Below are 12,752 nucleotides of genomic sequence, written 5' to 3' on the forward strand. Positions count from 1 at the left end.
TGCTGGCCAATCAAGCACAGTGATACTGTTGTTTTTAAACCAGGTATTGGTACTTTTGGAAGTGTGGACAGGTGCCAAGTCCTGGTGGAGAATGAAATTTCCATCTCCAAAAAGCTTGTCGGCAGAGGGAAGCATGAAATGCTTTAAACTCTCCTGGTAGACGGCTGCGCTGACTTTGGTCTTGATACAACACAGTGGACCTACACCAGCAGATGACATGGCTCCCCAAACCATCACTGATTGTGGAAACTTCACACTAGACCTCAAGCAGCTTGAATTGTGTGCCTCTCCACTCTTCCTCCAGACTCTGGGACCTTGATTTCCAAATGAAAATTGGAACTCTGGGACCTTGTGGAGTGTTTCAATGACTGCCTTCTGGACATCTGTCAAGTCAGCAGTCTTCCCAATGATTGTGGAACCAACTGAAACAGACTAAGGGACCTTTTTAAACGCTTAGGAAGTCTTTGCAGGTGTTTTTTGTTAATTATTTTAATTCACTGAGATAATGACTTTTGTGTTTTCATTGGCTGTAAGTCATAATCATCAACATTAACAAAAATAAACACTTGAAATAGATCACTCTGTTTGTAATGACTCTATATAATATATGAGTTTCACTTTTTGTATTGAAGAACTGAAATAAATTAACTTTTCGATGATATTCTAATTTAGTGAGATGCACCTGTATATACCAGGATGGGCCCAGGATGAAGGACATACATACCAGGATGTGCCCAGGATGAGGGACCTACATACCAGGATGGGGGACATGTATACCAGGATGGGATACATATATAACCGGATGGGGACATATATACCAGGATAGGAGACATATACCAGGATGGGACTAAGATGTGGGACATGCATACCAGGATGGGGACATATATACCTGGAAGGGGCCCTGGATGGGGGACATTACTACATAATGAGGGAGAGGGGAAACACGTATATCCTTATAGGATTTAGAGCGCTACTAGGGCCCATACATCTGACCAACATGCAAGGGGGAGTGGGGAAGGTCCCAGGTCCAAATTTTGCACTGATGCCCATCGGACTCTAGTTACGTGCTGTTCGTTGCAGCATATTTTGCTAGCCATTCATGAAAATGTAGTTGAGCGCAGCCTGGTAATAGCTTAGCTTGCATAAAAGTCTAAGCAACTCCATAGTGTTTAGTGACAATAAAAAACCTGGTTTCTCAAATTCTTTTCATTTTTTTTTTTACAAATTATATTATATACACTGAACATGTAAATGAGATATATGCGTCAACTATATTTACTGCTGAAGGTATAGTATTTGTTCACTGCATCTATTAAGAAAGCTTTATAATATTATAATATTGCTGACGATTAATAGAACTAGAGATAGCATATTGCTAATGGGGGCAGAATTGTTTCTAAATTAAAATCCTAGTCCCATAAAGTAAGCCAACTCAAGGTCCTCGCTTCATAGTATTATCTTTCCATCAGCATCTATATTTTGTCTAAAGGGTGGGAGATACAAAAAACTTTTTGTTATAATAGTTTCAGACTATTTTATAGTTGTTGCTTATCCCCTCTCCATACTCTAAGTTCAGGAATGAGTCTGATACATATAATAATATATTATAATAATAATAATAATAATTAGTCCAGGTACCTCCAAATGGGGATACAATTAAAATGTCAGCTGAGTACATTACAATATAATGTGATGTTGCTGCTAAATAATTACATTTCCACTCACTCTCAAGAGTAAATCCATCTTTTCTTTCACGCAAGCATTCATGTTGCATTTTAAGGTCCCATAAATCTTCTTTAAGGCAGTAGTTTTCTTCACTCAAATGGTGGCTTTGGGTCCTTAATCTTCTACATTCACTTCTAAGTTGGGTAATTTCCTTCTGGAGACCGTCTTGGTAATTTTCAGGATGTGATAATCTAGATGATGTCTGACTAATCTGTAATTGAATACAACATATATACAAAAACAATAATATTAATAATATATTATTATTATTGATAATATAATGCATATATAGAATAATATTAAAAATACTGTCATCCTTTTATTTGTTAAAGCGGTTTTCCCATAAACAAAGTACATTTTAATCTATAGATCTTGGAATAAAAATACCTTCCACGATTGGATGTGTTTAAATAAAATGTTCCTGTGCTGAGATAATCTTATAAATGTGTCCCTGCTGTGTCCTGTGTAATGGCTGTGTCTGACCGTACAGGGACTGGTCTGATCATACCACATCTCCTGGGCGGGGGAAGATGCAAAACAGAGAATACAGACATTACAGCACGGGATCACAGCTGATTCTTTCTGTGAGGTAAAATATTTCCCTGCCTGATTTTTAAACATGTTTTACCTCACAGAAAGCAGCAGCTGCGTTCCCATACTGCCTTGTCTGTATACTCTCTTTGGCTTAACCCCCTGCCCAGGAGATGTGGTATGATCAGACCGTGTTCCTGCACAGGCAGACACAGCCATTACACAGTACACAGCAGGGGCACATTTATAAGATTATCTCAGCACAGGAACATTTTATATAAACACATCCAATTGTGGTACTTATTTTTATTACAAGATCTAGTCATTAAAATGTACTTTGTTCTTGGGAAAACCCCTTTAAAGTATTCTTTTGCTTCTGAAGCTTTATAAAGTGATGTCACTGCCATAAAAAAGCTCTTACAATGATGTCATTGCACAGCAACAATTATTACAGTGATGTCATGCTGTTAAATGCAAACAGAAATAACACCACACAGTATACAATACAGGGACAGGACACACAGTAATGTTAGAGCTCAGTGCCCGTTAAACACCTTTCCTCTCATTTTGGCACTTTCATTTTTCCGCCAGAAGCCATAACTTTTTTATTCTTCTGTTGATAAACCTTATGAGGACATTTTTTGGGGGGGATAAGTTGTAGTTTCAAATGATATCTATCACTTTAGCATATAATATACTGAAAAATGAGAAAACAAATCCAAGGAGGTTGAAATGGTGAAAAAATGGAATTATGCCATTGTTTTTTTTGGCTGTCGTTTTTATGACATTCATTGTGGAGTAGAAATAACCTAGTAACATGATACTACATGACAGTATACTGTAATTATGGTGATGCCAAACTTGTCAATTTTTTTTTTAGCTTAGTGGCTAAAACATTCAAAACGTGTTTTGTTCTTGTTGCCATTTTCTGAGATCCTTAACTTTTTTTAGTTTTCTTTTGATGGACCTGTACTGACTGAGTCTTGTACTATTATGATATAATAATACATATGCACACAAATAATAATAGTCATAAAGCTATATTTTTATTTCTCAATAGAAATGTTGAGTCACCTTAGACACCAGCTGGAATCATATTCTCTGCAAAGGGACAGCTCTTACAGTGATGTCATGCTGTAATATGCAAACATTTACTCAATTGTGCCATTGTGGTTTTGGTGTCATTTTTATGACATTCATTGTGCAGTAGAAGTAACCTGGCAACATGATATTGCATACATCAATGGTATCAATGGTTTGAACACAAATACATTTTTCTGATTGAAATGTAACTTTTGATGGTCCTGGTGCAGCTGGTACATTGATGATGTTATCCTCATTTGGAGAAGGGGGTGTAGCGGTCGTACCAGACTTCATTTCTTACCTGAATCATAATGATCTCAATGTTCAGTTTAGCTACAATGTACACACTGGTGATCTAGGAATTTTTGAACCTGTATATTAAAGCTTATTCTTAGGCAGGTGAAATATCCACTAAAATGCATCACAAGGAGGTTTCAGGTAATACCTTGCTACATGCCAAACATTTTTACCCTAAGCATGCAATCAAAAATACCCTATGGAGAATTTTTTTACAGCCTGAAAAAATTGCTCTGATGACTCTTCATGGGTTATGGAAAAGAAAGAAATATACATACTGTATGTTTGCAAGACTGAGGCCATCCTAAGTAGAATATTGAGGATGCTATGCAAAAAGTTAATAAACTAGAATACAAAACAATTTTTAAAGGTAATCTGTCACCAGGATTTTGCTGCTTCATCTGAGCGCAGCATAGTGTAGTGACAGAGTCTTTGATTCCAGCGATGTATCACTTACTGAGCTAACTGCTGTCATTTTGATTAAATCACTGTTTTCTCCATAGCAGATCTAGCAGTTATTTGAATGTTAAAGAAAATATGTCAGCAGGTTTTTGCTACGTAATCTGAGGACAGCATGATGTAGGGGTTAAAGCACTGTACTCAACGATGTGCCACATGTCCGGCTGTATGGTGTTGTTTACTTAGACTGAAGCTTTAATCACCTAGTGATTATCATTGCTGGCCTACAGAAGCTACAGCAGCATGTAAGCCCTAGTCCGACTCAGCTCCCTTTTGTGATGAGCACCTCACTGTTTATAGCTATGTACATACAGAGCCTGGTGTGGGAGGGTTTAGCTTTCTCAGCTCCACAGCATTGCTAAATCTAAAAACCACAGCGGCTGCACCCAGTAAACTAAGTGATACATTGTTGAATGCAGTATCTCTTTGCCTACGTTATACTGCTCTCAGATGAGGTAGCAAAACCTGCTGACAGATTCCCTTTAAGCTGTGTATAATCACGCCACACCACAGATTGGCGGTTTTCTGCCTATGTACAGTGTAAAAATAGGAACAACCAGCTCACCCCTGCTATATGACTGAGATCCTCGGCATGGGTGAACCACTCCTGCTAGACTCAGCGCTACTGGATCCATATACAGTGTACACAGGAAGTTGCCAATCATTGATAATCTCCTGCTGATAATACAGTGATTTAATCAAAACAACACTAAGCAGTAGAGATGAGCGAACCTTTCAAGGTTCGGTTCAAATCGGCGAACATCCCTACGTTCGTCAAACATATCTGAATCCAATTGAATTCAATGGGAGGCAAAACCAAAAGCATAGACAACACCTTCAGGGGGGCCCAAAAGCTGCCAAAGCAGCTCAAATTAGGGCATACACCAGGAAAAGTAGCATCAATTGACACATTGCGCAACATGGATGCATGGGACAGGGCTTGGACCAGCATTTTTAGCTTAAACATTGATCAGTAACAGGTGGATGAGTGACAGATGTACACCTGATGCTCTGAGCACCCTGCCAAATTCAGGCAACACACATGAAGGAGACCCAACATTTCCAAAAATTAGGGTCAGAGACCAGGAAAAATGTCATCAATTGACCAACAGTCTAAATGCTATAATGGCACAGCAGCAGTCAGGCATGGGCAATGCATGAGGTATCAGGTTCTGGGCCAGCATTTACAGCTTTGAATTTCAGTTCAAATTAAGATGAGGTGGGTGAGGGATTGGCGTAAGCCTGCTGTGCTTGGAGCCCTGATACCTCATGCAACAGCTCAAACTGCTTTTCTGCTCAGCCACACTCAGGTTGCACAAATATCAGTTTTGTAAACTACTATTGTTAGAAAAATTTAAGGATAGTAACACAGATAGTTTACTGAAATGCAGTGCAGCCTGTCGGTCTAGGAGCCCTACTGCTATAGGCAACACACATGAAGGAGATCCAACTTGGAGTCTCCACATTTCAAAAAATTATTGCCACACACCAATAAAGTGGCATCAATTTCCCCAGAGTAGAAATAGTATAATGGGGCTCTGACACCCCTTCCACCACAGGCTACGCACCAGATGGAGACCCAACTTGGTGTCTCCACATTTCAAAACATTGTTAGTAACATCAGCAGCAGTTGCAACAGCAGGCACAGAAGCCACAACAAAAGTGTCACAGACTGCAACAGCTCGAGATCAATGCAGCACACTAAAAACTACACTATCGCCTAATTTACCCAGTATGCGACATGTGCAAAAGTCATTGGAGATCCATGACTTGTTCATCTTAATGAAAGTTAGGCGGTCTACGCTTTCAGGGGAAAGCCAGATGCGCTTATCCGCCAGGACACCATCAGCAGTGCTGAAGACACATTCTGAGAGAACACTGGCTGCCGGGCATGAAAAAAACTCCAAGGTGTGACAGGCCACTCTTCCATTTTTGAAGTCCAAAATGCAAAAGGGTCCAACCCCCCTCAATGGCATTGATATTGAGCTCGAGATACTCCTGCACCATCCTCTCCAGTCTTTCACTACGTGTCAGACTTGTACTCTGTTCTGCTGGTGAATGGGCTGGTTTAAAAAAAACGACTCACAGAGATTGCTTCTGCCACTTACAATGTTGCTGCTGCTAATGTTTTTGCTTTGATGACTCGACATTCCCGGGGTTGGAAGTCTAGAACTGCGATGCACACTGTGTGCGTCACTGCTGTCTTGGGGAAAACCACTTTTAAGATTGTCCACCAGCGTGTTTCAATACTCCAGCATGCGAGCGTCCCTTTCCAGGGAAGGAAGCATATGGCAAAATTTACTCTTGTACCGTGGATCTAACAGAGTGGCAACCTAGTTGTCAGCACTATTTCTAATCCTAACAATATGGGCATCATGTTGCAGATAGTACAGCAAGAAGGCGCTCATGTGTCCGGCGCCTCCATGAGGTCCAAGCCCATGGTGTGTTGGTGGCGGGGTAACACTCAAGCGTGCTTCCTCCATCCCCTCCCACCAACCACGGACAATGGAGAGGGGATCATTATCCTCTTCATCTCCAGACTGTTGCGTGCTCATCACCTCTTCCTCTTCATCCTTCTCCATTTGTTCCTCAGTTCCTGCACCTTAACTAATAGTTTGTCTTGTAATATGAGACCCCTCGATCGCTGTAATCCACATGGCACCCACCGGTGCGATGACAGTCTGAAATGTAGAGATATTGTTATCCCTTCCGCATCCTCCTCTGCTTCCTCCTCTTCCCCTGGGACCACCACCTCCTCCCGCAGAGACTATTCAAAGTGTGCTCCAGCATGTAGATGACCGGAATAGTGATGCTGATGATGGCATAGTCAGCGCTAACCAATTTAGTAGCCATTTCGAAACTGTGCAGAAGGGTGCAGAGGTCCTTCATCTGTGCCCACTCCGCAAGTGTGATTTGCAACACATCCGTACTGCGATGGCCAAGGCTATACAAAATGACAAACTGCAACAGGGCTCGTCACTGTGGCCACAGTTGCTGCAACATGTGCAGAGTGTAATTCCACCATGTCAGCACATCGCATATCAACTGGTTAACAGGTAGGTCGAAAGACCTCTGTGGCGACGCAAGTCGATGACCCGCAGGGTTCAAACAGCGGAAGTGAGCACACAGCGAACATACTTTCTGCAGCAGCGCATCCAGGCAGAGAAATTGCTGTACCACCAGGTTGAAGACGTGAGCCATGCAAGGCACGTGTGTGTGAGGTTCCCCCGGCATAGGGCCACCACCAGGTTCGCACTGTTATCACACACGGCCTTCCCTTGCTCCAGGTTCATTGGAGACAGCCATTGTTCAAACTCGGCCTGGATAGCTGTCCACAACTCTTGAGCTGTGTGACTGCGATCTCCAAGGCATATTAATTTAAACACTGCCTGATTGCGCTGAGCCCTGGCTGCACAGTATGGAGGTGGGAGGGATTCTCTCTGCACTGTTGGCAAGCATGTCTTATTAAGGGAGAGTTTGAAGGAGCAGGTGGAGGCCCTAGAGGAGGTGGGCGGGGCAGAAGCAGTGCAGGAAGTGTTGAAATTCCCAAGGTTTGCTGGACAAACCTCTGTATCTAAGACTTATGGAGCATTATTAGCAGAAAGGATTTCGATTCTGAAATGTAAAAGGGTGTTTGGACCACACTATTAGCAGAAAGGATTTCGATTCTGAAATGTGGACTCCTGGCTGGACCACACTATTAGCAGTAAGTATTTAGATTCTGAAATGTGGCCTGGTGTCCGAACCACACTATTAGAAGAAAGGATTTAGATTCTGAAATGTAGCTTGGTGTCTGGACCACATTATTAGCATAAAGGATTTAGATTCTGAAATGTGGCTTGGTGTCTAGACCACACTATTAGCAGAAAGGATTTCAATTTTGAAATGTGGACTCCTGGCTGGACCACATTATTAACAGAAAGGATTTTGATTCTGAAATGTGGACTCCTGCTTGGACCACACTATTAGCAGAACAGATTTAGATTCTGAAATGTGGACTCCTGGCTGGACCACACTATTAGCAGAAAGGATTTTGATTCTGAAATGTGGACTTCTGGCTGGACCCCACTATTATCTGAAAGGATTGAAATGTGGCATGGTGTCTGGACCACACTATTAGCAGAAAGGATTTTGATTCTGAAATGTGGACTCCTGGCTGGACCATGCTAATAGCAGAAAGGATTTAGATTCTGAAATGTGGACTCCTGGCTGGACCACACTATTAGCAGAAAGGATTTAGATTCTGAAACGAGGACTCCTGGCTGGACCACACCATTAGCAGAAAGGATTGATATGCTGCAAGGACGATTTCACACAGGATCCTATCTATCTAAACTAGCTGACAATAAACCGCCTAGATAACTATCTGACTACTTGCAGCAGCCAAAGCTGACCACATGTCAGGTCCCTTGTTGGGTGAGCTGATTATAGGGCACCACGGTGGCTCAGTGGTTAGCACTTCAGCCTTGCAGCGCTGTAGTCCGGAGTTCAAATCCCACCAAGGACAACATCTGCAAGGAGTTTGTATGTTCTCCCCGTGTTTGCGTGGGTTTCCTCCGAGTTCTCCGGTTTCCTCCCACACACTGATAGGGAATTTAGATTCTGAGCCCCAATGGGGACAGCGATGATAGTGTATGTAAAGCGCTGTGGAATATGTTGGCGCTATATAAAAATAAAGATTATTATTATTATTATACTCATGTGAAGATAACTGTTTGTGTGCATGCTATATAAAATCCCCTATATTACTTAAAACTTCTTTAACCACTAACTGGTTCGTGCAAAAGGGGTTTGTGCCACAGAACCCACTGAACGTCTTCTATCTGCCTTCCATTTTTGACGAATCTGAGCAGTCCCAATATTTTTTTGAACCTCCTTCCAGACAGCCCCAAGTGTTTGTACGGTGACCTCCACCCCAGGACAGTCAGAACTAATCCTAGAAAATTCACCAAAATGGGGATGAAAACCATAATTTCAGAAAAACGAGGTTTCCAGTAGACTGATTTACTCTACTGTTAAATGCAAATTCAGCGAGAGGAAAAAACAAAGACCAGTCCTCCTACCGAGCTGCCACAAAGCACCTCAAAATTTGTTCCAAAGATTGATTTGTCCCCTCAGTCTGACAGATGATTTTAGGGTAGTAAGCAGATGAAAATGACAAGTTGTGAAGACCCGGGGTCTTCTGCGGGCGTAACGCTACTCAGACAACGCAGGGTGAGGGTAAAACAGCGTGGCAATACTTTATTGAACCCCAAAGCGGACAATAAACACATAGACCAGTCCCAGCATAATACCCAAGATGGTACAACATTACACAGTCTCACCCTTCCATCTCCGCCCGCCTGGCATAGAACAGCTGTGACTTTGGAGACTTCCAGGGCTGACTACCTCAACCAGTGGCTCCCCGCTTCTGGCAAGCCCGCACATAGAGAAGGTAGCGGCAAGCTTAGGAAGCTAGCAGTCCATCAAGGTACAAGGCCAGGAGACCCGAGGGTCCTACCCTGGCCTCTCTGAGAGTTTCCATGGGGCCAGATGACAGACGGGTCACAATCTGGCTTCTCCGAATGTCTCCATAAGTTCCAGGTGACCGGTGGGTCCCTCCTGGCAACTCCAAACAACATACCCATGGGGCCAGGTGACTTCCTCGTCGCACCCTGGTCTCCCCAAAATGTATCCATGGTCTCCCTGATGGTTAATGGAGTATATCCATATCTTTCCAGTCAGGGCTGTACCCTTAGGCTAGAATCGCATAGAATTCAAATCTGTGTCTCTTTGGGTAATGCCATGCAATCCATCTGCTATCCTGAAGGATGTATCTCATTCTCCTTGTAAAGTCTTTCTGACTCTCCTTGATTCTCTTTCTCAAGTCAAACTGCTACAAAAACACGTCCCTTCTGCTTCTCTGGGCTCAGCCACCTGAATGGCAGAACTGCTCTCACCCTCTTCTCCAAAGCTAAGTGTGCATTAGTGAAGGTATCTTTCTCAGGTCGACCACATCACCTGGGTCTACACGTGAGACTCCCTGTGGTGAGGCTCCGACGGATGTTCTTTCAACACTTACACAATGGGCCTAGACGATTTTTGAACAATGATTAGGGGCTCCTGAGATACTAATGAGATTAGTGGAATGCTGGACATTTTACAAGTTAAATTAGTGTACATAAACTGATGAGCAAGCAGAACATTAATAAAACACAATAATGTATTTCTCTTGGATTAACAAAGCTAATCGTCTGGCTAATTAAGATTTTACGCTGTATCGTCACACAAGTCAATCATGAGTTTACTACAAAAAGCTCTCCAGAATTTAGAGACAAATTGTACTCTCCTAGCAGACACAATGATAAGAGGAATCCTATACAACATTACTATATGAGAAATAAACAACCTAGAGAGTGGCTCTGCATTAGGTAATCCAGACAAAGGAACAAAATGATCTTGCTTTCTGAATCGGTCAACTACCACCCAGACAACAGTTTTCCCACCAGACAGAGGCAAATCCGTGATGAAATCCATGGACAAATGAGTACAGGGTCTTTCTGGAATTGACAATGGAGCCAATTCACCGGCCTATGACTGACTTTAGCGCATGCACAGACTTCACAAACAGATAAAAAATCTTTGATATCATTATGCATAGACGGCCACCAAAAAAGTCTAGCAATGGCTTTACATGTAGCAGTAACTCCAGGATGACCACTCAACACGGAATCATGAAATTCATGTAACACTCACAATTTTAGGTACACAGGCACAAATAATTTAGATCCTGGAGTAGCGGTAGGAGCCAACGACTGGACTTTATGGATCTCCTCCTCCAATTCCGATGTTACCATAGAAACCACAATACCGTGAGGAAAAATGGAGGAGAAACTAAATCGAGACTACGAGATAAAGCATCAGCTTTCACATTCTTAGACCCCGGCCTGAATGCAATCGAAAAATTAAACCTTGAGAGAAACAAGAACCATCTGGCCTGTCTAGGAGTTACCTTTTAGCTGATTCAATGTAAGCTAGATTCTTGTGAACAGTGACCACAGTAACTGGATGAACCGCCCCCTCCAAAAAATGCCTCCATTCCTCAAAGGCCAATTTGACAGCAAGTAACTCACGAATTCCCAACATCATAATTTCTTTCCGCTGCCGAAAATTTTTAGACAAAAAGGCACATGGACACAAGTTAGTCAGAGTTGTGGGCCCTTGCGATAAAACTGCCATTACTCCGACCTTCGAAGGATTACCTCCACAATGAATGGTTCTTGGAGATAAGGTTGGATCAGAATGGGAGCAGACATGAAACACTCTTAATTTTTTGAAAGCCCTGATAGCACCTGGCGACCCATACCTTGAGATTTGTCCCCTTACGTGTAAGGTCAGGAAGAGGTTTAGCAATCTGAGAAAAACCCTTGATAAATTTCCTATAATAGTTGGCAAATCACAGAAAATGCTGCAAAGCCTTAAGATCACGAGGCTGAACCCAATCAATTATGGGCTGTACCTTCCCAGGGTCCATCTTAAACCCTTCTGCTGACAAGGTAAACCCCAAGAATGAAATTTCCTGAACGGAAAAAAACACATTTCTCTAATTTAGCAAACAAAGAGTTCTCCCTTAATCTTTGTAATACGACACGGACATGTTCCTGGTGAGAGTCCAAATCTGGAGAGAAAATTAGAATATAATTCAGATAAATCACAATATATCTTTCCAATGCAATCAGAGAAAATATTCATAAAATTTTGAAACATAGCAAGTGCATTGGATAATTCAAATGGCATGACGAGGTTTTCAAAAAGACCTTCAGACGTTAAAAATGGCATTTTCCACTTATCATCCTTCCAGATGTCTATCAAATTGCAAGCCCCTCTAAGATCAAATTTAGAGAAGAACCTCACCCCCAAAAGCTGATCATATAGGTTGGGGATGAGTGGAAGTGGTAAAGTATTTTTAACCTTCATTTTGTTTCGTTCTTGGAAATTCAGGCAGATGGAGACCCCCATCTTTCTTTTTTACAAAGAAAAATCTGGCAGCTACCGGAGAGGAGGAAGGATGGATATGACCCTTCCATAAACTATCGTTAACATATTCTTTCATGGTGGTCCGTTCAGGCCCAGGCAAATTGTAAAGACAAGCTTTAGGCAATTTGTCGCTAGGAATAAGATCAATAGCATAATCATAAAGATGATGGGGAGGTAGTATCTTATCCTATTTTTCTGAGAGCACATCTCCGAAGTCATTCAGTTACCCCGGCAGACCCTTCAGACTAGCGGAGCATATTTGTACACTTTTTAGACATTTCTTGCAACAATTGGGGCTCCATTTAACAATCTCCCTCTGTTACCAATCAATCAATAACAGGATTGTGACTCTGCAACCATGGAAGCCCCAGTACCAACCAGCAGGTAAATTATCCAACACAAAACATGAGATGGATTCAGAGTGGAGTTGCTCCCACTTGGAGCGTGAAATCCACCGTTACCCTCTTGACCAAATTCCGGGATGATGGTGTCTTGTCAAGGGCGCAGATTTGAATTCATATTTCTAAACAAACTGTCCCTAACCCTAACTTCAGAACCAGTCCAGAATCAATAAAGTTAGCAGCAGACCCACAGTCAATTAACGCCAATGTTGATCACACCTGGTTCTCAAAGGATAACAC

The 12,752-nt window shown here is 42.2% G+C and overlaps 1 protein-coding gene across 3 annotated transcripts in view; it reads right to left on the bottom strand.

Annotated features, from left to right (window-relative positions):
* The window catches only part of LOC141252203 (uncharacterized), a 98,494-nt gene that overhangs the window by 45,166 nt on the left and 40,576 nt on the right, over positions 1 to 12,752 (bottom strand). For all 3 annotated transcript variants that reach the window (XM_073670480.1, XM_073670481.1, XM_073670482.1), the window contains one exon: positions 1,726 to 1,936. In XM_073670480.1, the coding sequence (XP_073526581.1) occupies positions 1,726 to 1,936 (211 nt within the window). The remainder of the gene's footprint in view (positions 1 to 1,725; positions 1,937 to 12,752) is intronic.

The sequence above is a fragment of the Phyllobates terribilis genome, unplaced genomic scaffold (genome assembly GCF_046119375.1).
Source record: "Phyllobates terribilis strain yellow unplaced genomic scaffold, ASM4611937v1 Scaffold_2__4_contigs__length_985480577, whole genome shotgun sequence".
In the NCBI taxonomy this organism is placed as follows: domain Eukaryota; kingdom Metazoa; phylum Chordata; class Amphibia; order Anura; family Dendrobatidae; genus Phyllobates; species Phyllobates terribilis.